Source organism: Gracilinanus agilis, chromosome 2 (assembly GCF_016433145.1).
Source record: "Gracilinanus agilis isolate LMUSP501 chromosome 2, AgileGrace, whole genome shotgun sequence".
Taxonomy (NCBI): domain Eukaryota; kingdom Metazoa; phylum Chordata; class Mammalia; order Didelphimorphia; family Didelphidae; genus Gracilinanus; species Gracilinanus agilis.
This window is the reverse complement of record NC_058131.1, coordinates 359,146,642-359,168,612: the sequence shown is the minus strand read 5'-3', so window position 1 is coordinate 359,168,612 and position 21,971 is coordinate 359,146,642. Positions and strand designations below refer to the sequence as shown.

Below are 21,971 nucleotides of genomic sequence, written 5' to 3'. Positions count from 1 at the left end.
AATATTTAGGTCTCTATCATTCACAATATTACCTTTATTCTTTCCTACCTACTTCCTTTTTGTTTTTTTAAAAAAATCCTCTCCTTCTCTTGTAGTTTTTATTAGGTTGCTACCTATCTTAAACTGGTGGTACTAAATAAAAAGATGCCTTCAAGTTCAATGTCCTTCTGAGATCAAGAAGCATTCTAATTTGAAGGTTCTAGGAGCTAGTGCACTCTCTATTTACTCCCCTGGCAATTATACAGATTTTGTGGAAATAATAACAATACCTTCTCACCTGTGAAAAGTGTCTTGCCATTTTTCAAACTCTTTCATACCCATAAACTTTCTGAATCCTAATCACAGCTCAGCGAGTTCCTAGGAAAGAGAAAATGATTGCTATTGACAGAGGCAATGAAGATCCTGCAAATATCCTAGTCAGTGCTCTTTCCACTTGGCTCAAGACCACCCCCATTTGTCTTTTCGTAAACTCTGTCTCTTCAAGCTTCATAGATCTGTTTGTTTGCTATGCCCTCAAGCAGCCATCTACACAGGTGGTGGCAAAACCCACATCTAAGCCCTAATGGCCAGTAGGACCTCATGCTTCTTGAGGCTTTCCATTTCATTATTAGAAAAACTGTTCAGAGACAGAAAACCTAGAAAAAAAATCCATGTTAAGTCTTTTATAGGAATATATAAATATGACTGAAGTTAGGTTGACAAGTCACAGTTGGTGGAGTATTTAAAAGAACACTGGCCTAGGAGTTGGAAGACTCAAGTAGCGTGACTGTAGGCAAGTCACTGTCTTTCTTGAGTGTCTCTTTTCCTCTCCATTAAATGAGGGCAATAATACTTAAATTTCCTAACTTGCTAGACTATTGGGGGAAAATTCTTTGTAAGCTATAAAGTGACAATGAAAAGGGTGCAAAATGTTTAGACAGAGAGGAAGAAGACTTGGTTATAAGTTCTACATTTTTTCACAATGTACTTTGTATCCCTGGGTAAGCTACTTTTTGGGTTTTGACCTCTGTAAAATGAGAAGATGGGATAAATGATCTATCTTTAAGGTAACTTCCAGCTCTAATATTCTAAACTCTGACTAAACCTGACTCTGTGTTCTAAGAGAATAAGAGTTCTAAGAGAACATCTCTGATGTTCTATGTGCTAAGTTCCCCCTTGAACTTATATGTACTATATTTCCAGGCCTTTTTCAGCTCTAACATGTTAAGTTTTACACTTTCAAGTTCTAAGATGCCTTCTCACTTTAAAACACTGTTCTAAGTGCTAGGCTGAGGTACTTATTTCTCTTTGTGCTCTTGTTCTCAGGTAAAGGAAAATGTAAAGCTTTGAGGGATCACCGAGGAGAAGAAAAGGATGAATTGACCTTCTGCCAAGGAGACAGCATTGAGGTCTTTGGCTTTCTTGTATCGGGGCTTCGATGGTTTATTGGGAAACTGACAGCAACAGGGGAGATTGGTTTTGTCCAAACCAAGCACGTAGCTCCCGATTCTTATGTTCCATTGTAAGTATGTAGGCCCTGGAGTGAATGCCTTGTTCTAGAACATTCTAGAAATGAGAAATAACTTTCATCTCTTTTCTCCAGATCAGGATGAAGTGCTGGGTTTAGGAGCTAGTAGCATGGGGTATATCAAGCTTTCCTGACTTATCTGCAAAAAACAAAAAACAAAAAATAAAAGATAAATTTTCTCTCTTTATTAATTTCTCTCTTTATTAATGTAGGAACAAGGCCACTGCCTTCCTCAGTGATGAGGAGAGATTGTCCTTTTGGAACCCAGGAAATGACAGGGAAAAAGCCTGTGCTGACTTTATCCGATCTCTAACCCATACTGATATATCCTCCATCTACTGGCTCAGTGAATTTCCCCAAGATCCTTTTGAAACTCAGACTCCTAGTATGGGTAAGAGAATTTCATTGGCCTAAGAAAGAATATATTCCTTTTCCATTTCTCATGTCTACTGCTTTCTCTTTATGTTAACAGTTCTTAAATCTTTTTGGTCTCAGGACCTTTTGACACTCTTGAAAATTACTTGAGGACACCTTTACACTTTAATAAATTATTGAAACCCCCAAAGAGCTTTTGTTTATGCGAGTTATACCTGTCAACATTTACTATATTTAAAAATCGCTGGTACAATTTAAAAATATTTATGAATTCATTTAAGTATAATTTTAATAAACCTGTTTATATGTTGAGATGACACATTTTAATGAAAAATAACTATATTTTTTAAAACAAAAAAATCAGCGAAAAGGATAGCATTGTTTTTCATATGTTTTCAATTTTTTTTAATGTCTGGTTTAATAGAAGACAATTGATTCTCAAATCTGCTTCTACATTTAATCAGTGGCAATATATTGTTTTGGTTAAAGAAAATCCAACCGCAGAGATATGTAGTTGGAAAGGGAAGAAATATTTTAATAGGTAAATTATTTGCATGATTATGAAGATAGTTTTGACCTTGCAGATCCCCCAAAAGGTTCTCAGGCCTCCTAGGAATCCTTGGACCATACTTTGAAACTCTCTGCCTTATGTGACCTTAGTGAAGTCACTTAATCTCCTTTTCCTTCAGTTCACTGTAAAATGTGGGGGTTGAAGAGAGGTCAGACTAAATGGCCTCTGAGCATCCTTCAAGCTATAGAAACATGAGCAATTTCTATTTGCTATCAAGGGCTTGTAGCTCCCATCTCGAATTGCCAGAAGACCGGGGGTCACCTCTTGGTTTAAAACAGTATTTAGATGGTTCTCATTCATTGTGAGCCCAGAGATAGAAGTGCTACTGTTTTCATTTAATATCTGGGCTTGGAAATTAAATTTAAATCCTCAAACATTTTTGACAAGCTACCATTTATTTGTACAGTATTGTGCTTAGTGCTGAGGACAGATATGATTAAAGGACATATGTGCTCCTTCCTATGGAGGTCACAGCCTAATAGTGGGGATAGAGTGCACACAGACACAGATAACAATTATTTAAGAAAAAGTATAACAGAGATCAATCATTTGGTATAATTAACAACCTTTTGAGTCCTAACTTAGCGCCAAGATGTTCCTGGGTTAAAATGGACAAAAATATTCATCAGAGGTGGCTAATCTATTGATTAACTTCAGCTATCTCTTCTGAACTAGTCTTTACCATCCATTAATGAATCCCACTTTGAAGCCTTTCCAACGTGGTAGAATCTTGAATAACATTTGAGAACTGAGACCATCCGTTCCATAATGAGGCATCAGAGGACCTCTAGTTTTCTACTTTGGTAGAGGATTTTCCCTCTCTGGATGGGGCTTGTGATTTCACTGACTGAAAATCCCAGGAAACTCCTTCTACCAGTGCAGGTCACCCACGTATCTGCAACTGACAGCCATAGAGTTGTCTGGGGCACTGAGAGGGAGGTTCAATGACTTGTTCAGGAGGATACAGACATATATAAGATTCAAAACCAGGTCTTCTTGACTCTGAATTGGACTCTTTATCCACAAGGCTTTATTGTCTTCCTGAATTTAAAAATAATATATTTTTAAAAATGAGGACCACAAAAAATGGGCAGGATTTCAACAAGGGGAGAAAGAGAATAGGTTGCATTCTGAGCCCAGAGAATGGTTTTAGAAGATTTATGGAGGTGGGAGAGTGTAAAATGTGAACTATAGTTGGAGAATAATGTGGTTAGCCTAGAACATAGAATACATGAGGGAGAATAGTGAAAGATAGATCAGAAATGAAGATTAGATTCTGGTCATAGTAGTCCCTATCCTCTCTATCAGTGCAGATCATACCTCAACCATGTCTTCAAATTAAATGATATTCCTTTTCATCTTCTCCCATAAATCCATCACCTTCCTTTTGAATTTCTTACATTTTGCGGACACCAGAGTAGTGTTTTAGAAATCTATCTTTTATCTCACCATCTTGTTCTATGGCTAGCCCATCTCTCTTTTTTTTCCCTGATCATATATTTCCTTAATAATAACTTTATGGGACTTCTTCCACATAGGTAATCATTAGAAGTATGGTGCAGCAAGACATCTGGGTGGCTCAGTGGATAGAGCCAGGTTCAAATGTGTTCCCAGATACTTTCTAACTGTGTGACCCCTGGACAAATCATTTAACTGCAATTGCCTAGCCCTTGCTGCTCTTCTATCTTTAGAATAAGTACTAAGACAGAAGGTAAGGGTTAAAAAAAATAAAGAAATTACAGTATTTTTGAAAGCTATCCTGTTTACTTCTCATATGTTTGTCAAGATACTCTTGACACATGAGTACATCAGTTTTATAAATATTGCATAAAAGACAAAAGGTAAACACATGAGTTGGTAGTTATATTTGATCTGGTCCAGATGCTCTTGCTAACTTTATTTGCTTAAGTGCCATTTCGACTTCTTCATAGAGACACTGGTGTCTGAGATGTTAGGATTCAAATTTGGTGGCTCCACTACTGTTAACAATGAAAATACATTGGGATAGGAATGCAGAGAAATTTGCTTTGGTTTCTTCTATTTGTTGTCTTGCTGCAAGTTTCATCTGTGAATCCTCTTAGGATGACATGACTTAGTTGGGTCTTATTTCTGTTGGTTTGTTTTCACTCTCACTGATTTTTATAGTTTTGCAAGATGATCATACTTTTTTCTTTCATTCTCTTCCTTTTTTAAAACCCTTACCTTCAGTCTTAGAGTCAATATTGTGTTTTGGTTTCAAGGCAGAAGAGTGTGGTAAGAGCTAAGCAATGAAGAAAGTATCCAGCTTGAAAGTATCCGAAAGCAGATTTGAACCTAGGATTTCCCATCTCTAGGCTTGGCTCTTTATCACTGAGCCACCTAGCTGCCCTACCTTCATGGTGTTTTGTAAAGAAGTTTGCACAGTGCCTGGCACACAATAGGCATTTGATAGATATTTATTGATTGATCATTCTAAACCCATATTTCCTTTGGTTGTTGTTTCTCTGCCTCATTTGGCAATAAAGTAATTACTAGCTAAGGCAGTTTTGAGGTTCTTTTTGTCTCCATGTTATGGCAACTGTCTTTATAGCAATTTTATAGATGATGGTGATAAGGACTACATCTTTGCCTTTTTTCTATTTCCCATTTTTTAACATTGACAAAGTATTTGAATAGGCTACATTGAAGCTATTATAGCTATTCACAAGGTAATCTTATATTTAGCTTTCTTTCTAATTTAATGTTTTTTTGGCATTTGCCCTAACTAGTTGATGGTTGGAGTACACAGAAAGGTCATTCTTATGACTCCTATACCAGTTTCCTAACTTTAAAGGAAGTTATTTCATTTTTCATAATGTTGCTTGGTGGTTATTAAGTCTAGCACCTTCATCCTCTCTTTTGAAAGAAAGTATGTATGATTTCTGATTAATCTACAAGTCTTTAATCTTTTTTATTTCTCAAACTTGAATCCATACTTTCCTCTGTGCTTTTTATTTTTGTTGGGGGTAGGGATACTTCCCTGTGACCACTATCACATCTAAGTGACTGAGTATCAGTATCATTTACTTGTTTATCAAGAATCTTGCCCCTCTTGTACAATTTCTCTATTTTTTAATCCTCTCTATAGACATATAAGCTACAATTATCTCCAAGGTACCCTTTTTGTTTATATGAGCAACAAAAACCAAAGTGATCAAATATCCAATGAAATGACATTTGTTGTTGTCTCCTGGGTACACAATTCCTTTATTTGTCTCTCCAAGGAAAGTAGTGAGCATAATTCTATTCAATTGCTACTTCCTTTTCTTCTAGTTCCTTCTAGTTTCATCTATAAGAAGACTTTTGAGGTCAGTGTGGGACAGTTTTTTAAAAAATTATTGTCAGTTTATTTGTCATAGGATATATCTTTCCTGGCTGAGCCTTTTTCCCACTCACAGCTACCACATTAGTTCAGGCCTTCTTACTTCTCACCTAGATTAGTGTTACAGCCTCTTAATTGGTCTCCCAACCAAAATTTTCTCACCAATCCAATCTATCCTGGAAAATCCTGTTAAAGTAATTTTCCATAAGCCCAGATATGATCATGTGACTCTCTTATTCAACCAACTCCAGTGGCCATTCTCTATTGGCCATTAGATAACATACAAATTCTTCTCATTAGCTTTTAAAATTTCATTCATCCTGCCTCATCACTCTGCCTACATTGGATAGTATCTTCCACTCTGGAATCCAGACAAATTTGCCTTCTCTCAGCTCCTCTCACATGGCATTCCATCTCCCATCTCCATGCTTTTGCACTAATCATTTTCCAGGCACAAAATACATTTTCTCCTCTCAAGGAGTTTCTTTCTTCCTATAAGCTATAACTCAGGAAACATCTTCTGCATGAAGCCTTTCCTGATGCCCCCAACAGCTAATACCCTCTCTTCCATACAAAAATCTATTTAACTACTTTTAAATATTTTTATATTTATTAACTTAATAATTATGCTACACATATTTTTATATGTATTTGTCTCTTCCATTAGAATGTAAGCTCATTGTAAGTAAAGATTATTTCATTCTTTGTACTTGGATCCCTAGCATCTAGCACAGAACCTGGAACATAATATGTGTTTAATAATAATTAACTATTATTAGTCTCTATTACATATAAAAATAAATGATAATAATAGTTAGTAATTTTTTAAAACACTTACCTCCCACCTTAGAATCAATACTATATATTGATTCCAAGGCAGAAGAGTGGTAAGGGCTAGGCAATCGGGGTTAAGTGACTTGCCCAGGATCACACAGCTAGGAAGTGTCTGAGGCCGGATTTGAACCTAGGATCTCCTGTCTCTAGGCCTGGCTCTCAGACTACTGAGTCACCCAGCTGTCCCCATAATTCATAATTATTAACTGATTAAGAGCCTGACATATCAAAGTACTTATTTATTAAATTTATTGAATGGCTTATTCAAACAAGTGGTCTTTGAGCAAAAAACTAGGAATGGAATCGAGGAGTGGGTATTGACTAGCACTAAAACCATTTCCTAAAGACATTTAACATATATAAATCAATTATTATAATTAGGAAATTGATTTCTATGTTTTTATATGCTGAAAAAGAATAGAAGTCAGCTCAGCTAACAAATATTTTATCTCCTTGGCCTAAGGAGAGATAAGGTAAACAAGGACAACCAAACCCCAACTTAAAATATAAACTCATTTGTAAAGTCAGAACAGGATTATTATTAAAATGTTATTAGCATTATGTATTGCCTCATAAAACAGTGGATGGAAAAATAAGTTTAAAAAAACTGGGCAAGAGAGTCAACTAGGAAAGGTCACTGAGAGTATTAAGGATCCAATTGGGATTCCTATAGATGGGATATGGAAACAGTCAATAAAAAATTTTATAACAATCTCTTTTTACCATTAAACACAGTGGATCTGTCACATTTGAACTCCAGGATATACTGTAAGAAGGAATGAAAATAAGATATTCCTACCCTATTCCAACTGTCAAGCAAGATTCGATCTCCTGAGGCAAAAAGTCAGAGAGCCTACTGAAGGGCCTGGGAGTAAAAGAATAACTCATTAGCCTTTCTCTAGGTGATGATGATCCTATAGAAAATAATTCACATTCATGTAGTACTTTAAAGCTCATTAATTCAACATTAAAGTTCATTAATTTAACTTCTGTGAACAAAGCACTGCGTAGTAAGAGTAAACTGGGAGCGAAAATGGCATACAAAATTTAGACTAGACATGGTTCCTATCTTCATGAAGCTTAATATAATGAGGGGTCAAGAGAACTTCAATACACAATATTACAAGATATATGTGCTACAGAGATATCAAACCAAATACTTTTCCAGTTATCTAAAGATGATGGTCATTGCCACCAGCAGGTGTGAAGGCTTCCTGGAGTCTGTGTTATTTGAATGGGATTTTAAAGGATGAATAGAATTTCAGTAGGTAAAGAGGGGAGGGAGGACACTCAGTTTATGGAAAATGTCATCAAAGACATTGATATATGAAAATGAAGGCAAGTTTCAAATATGAAGAGTAGTTCCATTTGTCTGGAGCGTACTATGCATGGAAGGGAGAAATATGAGATTAATTTGGAAAGGTACTATAGCAACACATTGAGGAAGACTTTGAATACCAGGAAAAGGACCTTAAATTCCTTGCCAAACACTTTCCTCCCAACAACTCACTAAAGTAGGTAGTGAAAGTATTTTTTATCTCCAGAAGAGGTCTCTAGTGTAAAACATATCTGAACAGAAATCACCCTTGTAACAGTCCCTAAAACTGACCAACAAGACTCTTCAGGAAACTTGCATTACCATTCACCCTTCAGCCATACCAAGATAGCACATTTCATTTTTTTTTTGTTTTGATAGCTCTGGATTTCCTTTTTTTTTCTTTCCCTTGATACTGAGTTCTTACCATTGTGTATAATTCTGTCATTTGGGCTCCAGCAGAATAAATTTAATTCTTCTTCCTAGTCACAACTCTTCAGGGTCTTGAAGATAGTGAATATGCTTCTTTTGTGATCTTCTCCATCCCCAGTTCCTTCAACAGATTGCAGAGATAGAGCTGAAATTTGAAATTAAAAAGAGGGGCACAAGTGCAAGTACCTGTCAGTCTTGTATTATATAGGGAATGCTATTATGTGAATTAGAGAGAAGCATGGTATAATGGATAGAAAACTAGTCTTAGAGCCAAGCAAGCCCAACTGGACAAACCAGTCTCTCAGTGCTCTAGGCAACTCTCTAAGACTCTAAGTTGCAAAGAAGGTGCTGATTTGCTCACTGGAGGATTCCTGATATAGCAATAAATGAAAGATCCAATCCCTATTCCTGTACATATATACACAGTCATTCATATATGTGTGTGTGTGTATACACATGAGTGTTGCTCTTCAGTCATTTTCAATTGTGTCTGAGTCTTTATCAACCCATTAGAGTTTTCTTGGCAAATATACTTGAGTGTTTGTCATTTCCTTCTCTAACTCATTTTACAGAGGAGAAAACTGAAACCAACAGGGTTAACTGACTTTCTCACGGTCACACAGCTAATAAATGTCTGAGGCAACATTTGAATTTTAATTTGGAGGCTTCCTCCAGGTGGGGTGGTCTACCCACTGAGCCACCTACCTGCCCATGCATATGTATATATATGCTTTTTTTTAAAACCTTTTCACCTCATCATATATTTGCATATATGTGTATTATATAAGTGTAAATGTACATATTTACCTAGCTATTGTGGAGTGAAGAAGTTTGGGAAAGCAAGAAGAGGTCTCCTGGATTGGGAGATGGAAGACTCAAGTTTGAGGTCTAGTTCTACCACTAACCAGCTGTGTGACCTTGGGCTTAGGTTGGGTGACTCTTAAATTCTTGGGGTCTTACCTTTTTCTTCTCTCAAATGAGGGGATTAGAGGAGATGAATTTAAAGTGCTCTTTCAGTTTAAGATTCTGTGCTGTGAAGAGAAGAAACATCATAGAAACACTGAATATCAGTGTTGGAAAGGTCCTTAGTACATAGCATGTGGGATGTCATCATTGGGAGAGATCTTTAAGAAATTTTAGAGATTATCTCATCAACATCCTCAATTTAGAGATGAGAAAACTAAAGCTCAAATTAGTAAATAATTTAGACCTTTTCTATGAAAGAATAAAGAAACAAACTCTCTTGTCTCCTGAGAGATAGAGCATCAAAAATTGCTAAAGTCAAAATATAACATCTCCAAGTTAGATAATCAAGTTTCTGAAGGGCATGGTATAGTAGAAAAGGGTGTTAGATGGAAATTCAAGAGAATCTAGGTTCAAATTCTGGCTCTGCCTCTTACCATCAGCTCTGGAAAGCTGCTTAATCTTCCTGGGCCTCACTTTCTTTCTTTTTAATTAATTTTATTCTTCCTAGATTATTACAATTTCCAATAATCCTTTTATGACATTTTGCAATCCATTTTTCTCCCTATCTCTCTCCCCTCCCTGCTCCCTAAGACAGCAGATAAAATGATATAGATTGTACATGTGTTATCATAAAATACATATTTCAATGTTCATTATGTTGTGAAAAAAAGACACATATTGCTTCCACTAGAGAAAAAGTCATGGAGGAAAGTAAGTGAAGAATGGCATGTTTCAGTTTGCATTCAGACTCAGTCAGTTCCTTCTTTGGCAGTGGAGAGCCTTTTTTCATCATGTGTCTCTTGGAGTTGTCCTGGATCCTTGCCATTACTGAGAATAGTTAAGTCCTTTAAAGTAGATAATCATATATTATTGCTGTTACAGTCATATATTATTGTTATTCCATTATAATCACATACTACAACATGTTCAGCCATTCCCCAACTCATGGACATCCCTTTAGTTTCTAGTTCTTTGCCACCATCCAAAACTGCTACAAATATTTTTGCACAAACAGCTCATGTCCCCTTATCTTTGTTCCCTTTTGGATACAGACCTAGTAGTGCTATTATTGGGTCAAAGGGTATGCACAGTTCTATGGACCTTTGGGCATGGTTCCAATTACTCCCCAAAATGTTTGGATCAGTTTATAGTTCCACCAACAGTGTATTAATATTCCAATTTCCCACATCGCCTCCAGCATTTAACATTTTCCTTTTTTTTGTCTTATTAGTTAGTCTGTTAGGCATGAGATGATACCTCAGATTTGTTTTAATTTGCATGTCTTTAATTAATAGTGATTTAGAGCATTTTTTCATATTACTAAAGGCCTTAATTTTTTAATCTGTAAAATGGAGGTTTTTCACTATTGGATCAGGCTTGTCAGATTCATAGGCTGAGAACCCAACCAATTGGGAAATCTTTAGCAAGACAACTAAAAATATAATAAGACATGGATAGTGTTCAATTGTGGTTTCTAAGTCAATATGAGCCTGCAAGCACCTGTTTCTATTTGAGTTAGCTACCACTGGACTAGATGACTCTCAAGATCCCCTCTAGCTTTAAATTTATGATCCTATAATACTATGAAGTAAGATGGAGATGACTGGTTCCCTGAACTTAATGGTTCTCAACCACCGTCTGAAAAAATAAAAACCAACTGAAAGAATGAATAACAATAAACTAACAGAAACTCAAGGAAATGGGGAAATAGGTTGGGAATGAATGAGAAGACACCAGTACAGCTACATAGCTGCTTACAGAGAGGTAACACAATGTAACTTAACTGGGGAAACAAACAGTAAGTGAAAATCAATACAGCCAGGGAAATAGTTTAAACACAGTGGGTTCTTGATGACTGGGAAGGAGACTACCAGGAAGGTTTTATAAAAGGTTTTTTTTAATGTTGATAAGGACAGGAAAGGAGGGAAAAGGTTAGCTAAAATCTTAATGTCTATGACCAACTGCCAATTTGAGTCTATGGGCCAACTGTCAGAATGTTTGGGAAAAGGGGAAAGGCTTCACTAGCACTAACTAGAAAGTAGCCAGATTAGGCAGGGCTGTTAGGGCAAGGGAAACAAGGGGAATCTCACAGAGCACTTCTCAAAATGTTGTCACGATGATTCAGGTCTCAGGAAACCTTCAGGAACTCAGCAAATTAATCCAAATCAAGGCTAGGGAGTATAGGGGTTACTGAGCTGTTTACCAGCTCAGTAAAGCTTCCATCTCAACCTAGTATCTTGATTGAAGGTCTCACAGTGAACTTAAAGTTAACTTCAATATCCAAGATCCCCAGAAATAGTTCACAGACTAGCTGAACAGCACCACTTCTCACTCTCCTAGGCAAAAACTGTCAGCTTCTTTCAGTTTCTGTGAACTGCACCTGCCCACCATTCCGGGGTTGGAATGTCCTCAGCTTCTGCCAGGTTTTTCTGGGTCTGCTTCTGCACTACCTATAAATCTTATTCTACTAATTTCCCATAACACTTCACACATTAATGCTTTGCTATCCAGGTAAGTCTTAGCTATCCAAGAGTCACAGGATAGCCTGTGGATAGTTGTATTGGCAAAGAACTGGAAATTGAAGGATGCCCATCAACTGGGGAATGATGAAACAAGTTGTGGTTTATGATTGTGATGGAACACTACTGGGCTCTAAGAACTGATGAATGGGTTAATTTTAGAAAAACATGGAAAGACCTGTGTGAAATTATGAAGAGCAAAATGAGCAGAACCAAGAGAACATTATATACAGCAACAGAAATAATATTTGAAGAATGACTTGTGTATGTCTACCTCCAGAGAAAAACTGATAAATAGAAACAAGCAAGATTTAGTTTTATACATACATCTATCTTTTTGTTAAATGATCCCTTCTCTAGTGTAAGGAGGGGAAGGAGGTACCTGGGATTTCAATTTTAAAAAGCACACAAATAAATAAAGCCATGATGCTAGATCCTGGGAGTGATGCCCAATATGCCAGCTGTGAAGGCTGATAAAATCTCTTTATCTTCCCACAGTGTCGATAGGCCAAGTTTTAGAGGGAGGCCAGTCTGATGAAACCTGGGAAGAAGACACAGACATCAGTTCCCAACAATGCAGCAACTCTGAGGAATCCTCGCTAACCTCAGATAGCTATCACCTGCCTCAGCCAGATGACCTTGATGATCCTGAGGTCTTGATGGACCTGAGTTCTGGCCGTGAGGAAGAGGATGACACTGCTGCAGGCCTTCATCCTATCCTGACTCTGCTGAACCAGGAGGGCTATGCAGGGCATTTTGAGAGCCTCTATGACCTTTCCTTCTCACTTCCTGCATCTTCCTTCTATGGTTTCTCTGATGAGGATGAACTCATCACTTACCTGGGGACCTCCAGAAACTGTGCCAAGAGGCATCACATGACCTGGGCACATGCCCGCCTCTGCTTCCTCTTGGGACGCCTGAGTGTTAAGAAGGTCAAGCTTTCCCAGGCCCGGGTGTACTTTGAGGAAGCTCTCCATGTCTTGAGTGAGGGTTTTAGGGATCCATCTCTGATTGCTGCTCTCTACGTGAATTTGGCAGCCATCTTCTTGAAGCAGAAACCGAGGCCCCAAGCTTGCTCAGCTTTGTTGGAGAAGGCAGCTTCTGTGCTGGCATGCCTGCCCACCGGGGGAGTGAGAGCTGAAAATGAGCTGGAAGTGGTGGCTCACCTCCTGAGGGAGGCCATTGCTTCAGGGAGCAGCGCCCTGGAGGCCCGGGCCTGCTTCCTGGCCATCCGGCTGCTCCTCAGTGTGGGCCAGTATGATGAAGCCCTGCCCTTCGTCGAGCGCTTGCACCTCCTTGCAGGCCCACCCCCTGCCGCCATCTTGAGCTTCTTATATGATAAGAAATACCTTCCCCACCTGGCACTGGCCTCAGCCCGCCAATATAGCTCCCGCAGGACCCCAGGGACGGCCATATCTCTCTGGCAAATCAGCCTGGTCCTACAGAATGCTGGGAAACTCCTCAAGTCCTCATCCACAGGCTATGGTGACATTTCTGCCCTGGCCTGTCCTCCTCTGAGACAAGCCTTAGTGGCCTCTCAGGAGCAGGGGGACGTCGGGACCCAGAGGATGCTCTGTATCATTCTGTCCAAAATGTATTTCCAACATAATTTATCTGATGGGGTCGTCTACTACCTGACCCGAGCCATGGCTCTGGGGCAGCTGCTGGGAGACAAAGACACATTCGAGTCTTCCCTCTGCCTGGGCTGGGCCTACCTCTCAGCTCGCCACGCAGGGAGGGCTCTGGAAGTCCTGATGCCCCTTCTCTCCTCCCGGTGGGAGCCGGACAGCCTCCTCCAGAAGGGAGTCGTGCACAATCTCCTCGGTCTCGCTCATGAAGGGGAAGGCCAGGTGTCTCAGGCCACCCAGAGCTATCGCCGGGCCCTGGAGGTGGCTGAGGAGATGGGTCATGTTCAGAACCAGGCAGTGGCCTTGGCCAATCTGGGCCACCTCATCTTTAGGTCCCGGAACCGGCTGCAGGCAGAGAGCTACCTGACCCAGGCTGTTCAGCTGTTCTGTGAGCTCCAAACTAGCAAGGAGGTAGACACAGAACTGGGACATGTGATGCTGTGGCTGGCCCAGGTCCTGGTGGATCGGCACAAGATAGACGAAGGCCGTCTCTGTTATGAGATGGCTTTGCTCTTTGGTCTGAAGCATCACCATCTAAAGAGTGAGTATGGGGGCAGCTGGGTGGCACAGTAGATTGAGAGCCAGGCCCAGAGATGGGAGGTCCTGGTTCAAATCTAGCCTCAGATACTTCCCAGCTGTGTGACCCTGGGCAAGTCACTTAACCCCCATTGCTTAGCTCTTACCACTCTTCTGCCTTGGAGCCAATACACAGTAGTGACTCCAAGATGGAAGGTGAGGGTTTAAAAAAAATAATAATAAAAAAAATAAAGAGTGAGTACAGCTCTGGAGGCTTCTAGAAGGCTCTAAAGCAAGTGTCAATGACTTCATTTTTTTTCCTGATTCCCTCCTTAAAGGCCTTTGGATCTCTCATTGTCTTTAGGATCAAGTTAAGGCACTACAGAAAGAGTGCTAGAGGGGTAGCTAGGTGGCTCAGGGGATTGAAAGTCAGGCCCAGAGACAGGAGCTCCTGGGTTCAAATTTGACCTCAGACACTACCTAGCTGGGTGACCCTGGTCAAGTCACTTAACCCCCATTGCCTAGCCCTTACCGCTCTTTTGCCTTAGAACCAATATACAGTATTGATTCTAAGACAGAAGGTGAGGGTTTAAAAAAAAAAAAAAAAGAAAGAGTGCTAGGTCTGAAATCAGGGAGTTTGTTGTTCAGTTGCTTTTGAATTGTATCAGACTCTTCGTGATCCCATTTAGATTTTTCTTGGCAGAGATACTAGAGTGGTTTACCATTTCCTCCTCCAGCTCATTTCATATATGAGCAAAGAGGATTAAGAGATTTGCTCAGGGTCACACAGCTAGTCAGTGTCTGAGGCTAGATTTGAATTCGAGTCTTCCTGACTTCCAATGCTCTGTCAACAACATCACCTAGCTGCCCCAAAGTCAGGGAGACCTTAGTTCAAATTCTGACTGCCACTTTTTTGCTGTGTGTCTCTGGGCACACATCACATCAACACTCTGAGTCTCATTTTCCCATAAAAATGGAGTCAATAGTATTTGGATTACTTTGCTTCATAGAGGTTTATTTCTGGAAAATACTTTGCAAGCTTGGAATGCTATGGAAAACTGAGTTATGATTATTAAACTGACAGATAAGGCTCTGCCCGATCTATATCCAAATGACCTTTCTAGTCTTATTTTATTTGATGACATCTCACACACTCCACGTTTCTGTCATACCGTGCTGATCATTAGTAATGAGCTCCTGCCCTTTTCTATATTCACCCATTTGTTTTTAGACTCATACCTAGAAGATCCTTCCCTTCTCTCTTTCTCTCTCACACATTCCTATCAAGATCCTTCTTTCCTTTCTAAGACCCCACTCAGATACCACTTTTTGCAGGAAACCTTCTCTGATCCTCCCAGTTAAAAGTGATTTCTCATCACCCAAGTCTCTCATTGTTCTCTACTTGTTATGTGTACGTTTTATCTTTCTCCTAGATTATAATAACAATAGCTCAAATGTTCCCAAAGTCCTTCACATCCATTATCTCATTTGGTAAACCAAGCAATCATATGAAGTAATTAGTATAAGTATTATTTGCTCCATCTTACAGATGAGGAAACTGAGGCTCAGACAGGAAGTGACTTGTCCAAGGTTATGCAGCGTGTGAGTGACTGAAGGATGAAAACAGTCTTGGGTCCCAGACCCAGTTTGACCCACCTAGACAAATAAGTGGGATGGCTGGTGTTGGAACAGAGGTCTACCCATTCCAATGAGTCTGGCCCTGTGGCCATGAGGCTCTGTGCTTGTAAGTTTTATGACAGTCATCCTCAATGAGGGGGCATTCCTGGCACTCTGCATAGGACCTGTATAGAATAGATTCTTGATATAAAAAATATATATATACATATATATACACATATACAATATATTAAATGAATGAATGAAATATATATAAAACATAAAATATATCAACAACATAAAATGTTGTTGAGTCTAGTTAAATTGATCTTCTACCTATGTGCCTGCTCAAACTATTCTCTGGGTCTGAAATGAGCTCCTTTTAAGCTGTTTACCTGCTCAAGTCAACTGAATAGAAAAGTTGGGAAGGACTAGGCAATGGGGGTTAAGTGACTTGCCCAAGGTCAAACAGCTAGGAAGTGACTGAGTCAGATTTGAACCCAGGGCCTCCCATTACTAGGCCTGGCTCTCAATTCATGGAACCACTTAGTTGCCTGCAGTATCAATTCTAAGACAAAAGGTAAGGATATTACAAAAAAAAAAGGATAAAGTGATGAGGCCTTGGACCATAGCAGTAACAGTGTCAGAGAGGAAAAGGAGGCACAGACAAGACCTTGGAAAGTAGAATCCACCAGACTTGACAAGAGAGTGGATTTGGGGACACAGAGAGAGAGGGTTAGAGGATGACCTCTAGGTTGTGAGTTTGGGTCTCTGGGAGGAGGATGATAGTAGGAGGATGCATCTAAATGGCTCAGTGGACTGAGAACCAGACTTAGAGAAAGGAGTTTCTGGGTTCAAATTTGATCTCAGACACTTCCTAGCTATGGGACTCTGGACAAACTACTTTGACCCCTATTGCCTAGCCCTTACTGCCTTTCTGCATAAACTAAACACAGTTTAGATTCTAAAGTAGAAGGTAAAGGTTATAAAAATAGTAATAAGAAAATCAGAAAGAGGGGAAGATTTGGAGAGGAAAGATAATGGAGCATGTCGAGTTTGAAATGCATGTGAGACATCTAGTTCAAGATTTCCAATGAGTAGCTGGAGATATAAGACTGGAGGTTTGGAGAGACGTTAGGCCTGGGTAAGTAGATCTGTGAATCATCAGAAAAGAGAAATATAATCAAATCCAGGGAAGCCAGTGGAATCAAGTCAGTAAAATGCTATCAGGGAGAAGGGAAAAGGGCACAAGATGAAACCTTGTGGCTACTCGCAGCCAATCTGTGTAACCTGGATGAAGAAAAGCACATTGAGAAGAATTCATCTGACAGGCAAGAGGAGAGGCAGGAAGGAATATTGCCATGAAAAGCTAGAGATAGGACAGTATCAAGGAGAAGAGGATGATCCATGGTGTCAAAGGTGGCAGAAAGGTCAAGAAAGATGAAGACTGAGAAATGGTCTTTAGACTTAGCAACTAACTGGGCATTGGCAACTTTGGAGAGAGAAATTTCAGTTGAATTACAAAGCTGAAAGTCAGACTACAGAGTTAAGAAGAGAATAAGAAGAAAGAAAATAGAGGCATTGATTGTAAATGGCCTTCTCAAGGAGGTTAGCCACAGAAAGGAGAGCTCTAGGATGATGGGAATGGAGTGAGCAAAAAGGGTTTTGGGGGAAAGAGATGGACTAGTTAGTAGGCAGCAGGGAAGTAGCCATTGGACAGGGAGGGATCAAAACCAAATTTAAAAATTCACCATTGAATTACTACCCATCCTTTAAAAATCCAATTAAAGTGCCTTATCTTCCATAAAAACCTTCCCTGATTACCAAGGCTGGTAATGAACTTTTTTCTCTCAAAACTCACAAAGCATATGGGCAGCTGGGTGGTGTGGTGGACAGAGAGCTGGACCTGGAGTAAGGAAGACTCACCTTCATGCATTTAAATTTGGCCTCAGACACGTACTAGTTATGTGACTCTGGGCAAGTCACATAACTCTTGTTGCCTCAGTTCCCTCATCTGTAAAATGAGTTGGAGAAGGAAATGAGAAATCACTCCACTATCTTTCCCAAGAAAACCCCAAATGGGGTCACAAGGAGTCAAATACAACTGAAAATGGCCGAACAACAACAATAAAATGAATATATGTAATATGTATTGATGCTGTTTGTATAAATGTCTAATCTCCTTACTAGATTGTAAACTCCATGAAGGCAGGAAGCATACACTTTATAACTTTCTATTGCCAAAAAATGAGCTCTACATGCAACAGGCACTTAATACAATATTTATTGAATTCATTATTTTTTGTTAACTCTCCTTTCTTTGTTCACAGCCCAGCTTCAAGCTACCAAATCTCTCTGCCATTTCTATAGTATTGTGTCTCCAGATTCTGGAGCCTGCATCACCTATCATGAACACTGGCTAAGGTTGGCTCAGCAGCTCCAGGACCATGAAACCGAAGGGATACTGCTAGAGGAACTCAGTCACCTCTACCTGAACCAAAACACAGCCATGTGAGTCACTGTCAGAACTCAGTAAGGTATACAGAAACAAGGAGAGTCTTGATGTGTGAGAAATCCAGTCAAGTGCTCGGTTAGAAACTCCTCCTAGGAAGAGGAAGCCTTCCTTTGCTCTGGCTTTATACTTTGTACAAATCCTATAATATAGCACCACACAGGATGGGAATAGTAGAAAGAGAACTGAATTTGGAGTTAAACTACCTGGATAAGAGTCTGTAACTTTCCTTCATAACTTTAGGCAAGTCCAGTTCTTTGGACTTTGTTTACTCTTCTGTAAAACGGAGTGGGACATATCTGTGCACATAGGATCTGAATTATTGGATCCCTAGGGTCTCTTCTAACTCTTTATCCTATGATACTAGCTTCTATTTCCATAGCCCTTTCAAGGTCACAAAGTCTCTCTCCCCCACCCCCTTCTCTCTGTCTCTCATCTCCTTTGCTTCACTTGTAGAGCCAGGCTCCCAGTTCATATCCTTATCTCCTTTCTCCTCGACTATTTCCAACATTCTCCTGGTTAGGCTCCTTGCCTCAAGTCTTTCTTCATTCTAATCCATCTTTCACTTCATCACCAAAGGGATTTTCCTAAAGTATCATTCTAACTATATTACCTCCTTCTGCTCAATGGAATCCAGCATCTCAAGGATTAAATATTTTAAAGTCCCTTGTTTTCATTTAAAGCTCTTCACAACCTGGCCCCTTCCTAAATTTCCAATTTTTTTCATTGTATTCACCTCCAGATATCTCAGAGTCCACTTGCTATCCCTTGGCTCTTTCCCTTTCTAGAATATTTTTCTTCCCAAACTCCAACTCTTACAATTTCTAGCTTCTTTTAAGAATCAGTTTAAGTGTGACCTTCTTTAGGAACCCTTTTCTGGTCTCTCCTCTCTGTCCTTCCTCCCTTGTCGGTAGTGCTCTCCCTTTTAAGGCTACCTTCCCTTTTTTCTGTACTTCTCCATTTTGATTTATATGTTGTCACCTCCACTATAACAAATGTTCCTTGAGGGCAAGGACCATTTTTGCTTTTTCTTTGTAATCTCTTTGCTTAGCTCAATATCCAACCTTTAGTAGGGCAATTCATAACTGGTGAGATGGTTGTTTGATTGATTGAATTTGGTTAGAAAGGCCATTTTAGCCACGGTTTAGTTGGGTGTCCCTTTTTAATGTTCAGAATTTTACATTCCTGTCTCTGCAAACATTCTGATACTATGAAAATCCTTTTTTTAATCAAGAAAAGGGTTTCCATGGAAATAGACTTTCTGCTACCTGAAGATTAAACTGTCCTAACTATGTCAGTGGTTTCAGAGTAGGAGGGGCTGCCTCAGTAGGTAGTAGGTTCCATATGACTGTGAGGCAGGTATCCAAGTTGAAGTTGAAGAACCACAGTAAAGTAGAGGTCCCTGATTTAACTAGGACCCTATCTGGACAATTCATGCATTCCCTGATGGCTCAGAGATATAATGATTCTATGAATCATGCCTAGATCAGATGCAAAAGCCAAGGAGTTGCCCAGCAGGTGGCAATTGAGAACTAAGCTATAGGAAAACCTCCTAAGGCATGTCTGGCAGTCCTAAAATAGATCAATTAATTTATAGACAGCTCTAAGTATTAAAAGAGTTTTTCCTTATGTCAAGATGTAATCTTTTTCTCTTATCCCCATTGCTCTGAGACTAAAGACCCTACTTTCTAAATTTTCTTTATCCTTTTAGTCCTTCAAATTTCTTACTTAAAGCCATCAAAATCCACTAAGTCATCTCTTCTCCATGCTAAACATTCCAAGTTCCTTCAATGCTATATTCATAATCTGGGAAATGATGGGTGCCACCTTGATTGACAGGGATGGCAGTTGGAAGACTCGGAATGTTCCCAGGTGCCGTGAGCCAGGGGCAAACGGTCTCTCTCTCTCTCTGGAGGTCTCTGGACAAGAGTCTCTGGACTGAGAAATCTCTGAGTGGGTGGTTGAAGGGTGGCAGAGAGGTCTATGAAGAGGGTAGGAATAACTCTGAAGCTATTTCCTGATAGACTATGAGAGCTAATGCATCACCAACACTGGTAGTGAGAAAACTGAGAGAATAAGATCATCAACACAGCTGCATCAATAGCATTCCCTATTCTCTGGCTTGGCTGTGGCCAGGCCCAGCCAGAGATAGTAGGAGTGAATAAATCTCCAGCTTCCACCAGATTAATAGCCTCCAATCCTGATTGTCAACTAGTTTATAGATAATAGATCAATAGAGTCTCCAATCCCCAATCCTTGTCCTTGTTATCTTTTCCCTGTTTATAAAGAGTGTTCAACAATAAGTACCCTGGTCTATCTATCACGGCCCTTGGGAAGGGAGTCAAACGCAGTCAGATCCTGAATGTTATCCAAGGCAAATCAATAGCCCAATATTAATTTACCCAACCCCAGGTTGGACCTGTAAAGGTTACCCATCTATCTAACCTCTCAAGGGTCCTTGCTTGGGCAGCGGTTAGAAAGAAGGGATAACTTACAGTAGCAATCAAGGGTATTAGGAGTAGGTGTTCCTTCCATCAACTGCAGCTGAGGAGAGTACAGATAGATACATCAACATGATTGTACATTTATACATCTCCCTTGGACCCTTTTATTTATAATAATAGATATTCTTATAACATGGTATTCAATTACTTCTCCATTCTGGTTAACCTTACAAACAGGAATGTGTTGGAGTCAGCTTGAATTTGCTCAGGAGAACTGATTCTCAAATTGTCAGTGATCATTTAAATCTCAGAAATTAGTAAGTGATATAAATTCAATTTTTTTGCTTGTTGTCTAAAACTTTATATGTGAAAGAAATGTTAATAATTCAGGTTAAATTTAAAAGTGTGTCATGTGTATAAATAACACACATAGGCACATACATATAAATATGTATATATGTGTGTGTATCTCTATATTTATCCGTCTATCTTTCTATCTATTTGAAGAGCTTGTTGTTAAACATTTTCCATCACACTCCTGCCCTGGGCCAATTCCCACCAGAAGAATGAATTTCATTTATAACATCCTTAACAATGGTCCAGCCATCCTCTGCTTGAAGTTAGAGCTCACTCTTTCCTTTATAGTCCATTCCATTAGAAGACTGCCCTGATTGGTTGGGAATTCCTAGGATCTAAGAGTTGGAAGGGATTTCATTGGTCTCTAGACCATCTCAGAAATCCCCTCTAATACATCCATGAATATTGTTAATTTACCCTTTTAATGAAGACTTGCTTTAATGAAGTGCTCACTACCTTTGAGATAGCCATTCTATATTGCAATTTTCCCTGCCTTTTCAAATGTTTCTAGTTCTGCACTCTTACAATCAAGAACAGTATAATCCCTATTCTATATTCCAGCCCTGCAGAAATTTGAAGAGAGTTATTTAATTTATACCAAGTATTCTATTCAGTGGTTTAAATAACCCAGTCCCTTCATGTGTATATATATATATATATATATACACACACACACAGACACACATACACATATATATACATATATATACACACTCATATGTATTTCTGTGTTTATGTATATATGCATATTCCTGCACTTTCCACTCTGCTACACTATCCCTAACAAGATTACAAAAAGAAAGGATAAAGAGAGAAAGAGAAAGAAAGAAAGAAAGAAAGAAAGAAAGAAAGAAAGAAAGAAAGAAAGAAAGAAAGAAAGAAAGAAAGAAGGAAAGAAGGAAAGAAGGAAGGAAGGGAGGGAGGGAAGGAGGGAGGAAGGAAGAGAAGGAGAGAGGAAGAAAGAAAGAAAGAAAGAAAGAAAGAAAGAAAGAAGGAAGGAAGGAAGGAAGGAAGGAAGGAAGGAAGGAAGGAAGCAGA

General features: G+C 39.3%; 1 protein-coding gene across 1 annotated transcript in view; it reads left to right on the top strand.

The window, feature by feature from the left end:
• SH3TC2 (SH3 domain and tetratricopeptide repeats 2) overlaps window positions 1-21,971 on the top strand; it is a 74,065-nt gene that overhangs the window by 28,170 nt on the left and 23,924 nt on the right. The window contains exons 8-11 of the mRNA XM_044664439.1: window positions 1,306-1,501; window positions 1,720-1,898; window positions 12,358-14,028; window positions 17,951-18,131. Coding sequence (XP_044520374.1) covers window positions 1,306-1,501; window positions 1,720-1,898; window positions 12,358-14,028; window positions 17,951-18,131 — 2,227 coding nt within the window. The remainder of the gene's footprint in view (window positions 1-1,305; window positions 1,502-1,719; window positions 1,899-12,357; window positions 14,029-17,950; window positions 18,132-21,971) is intronic.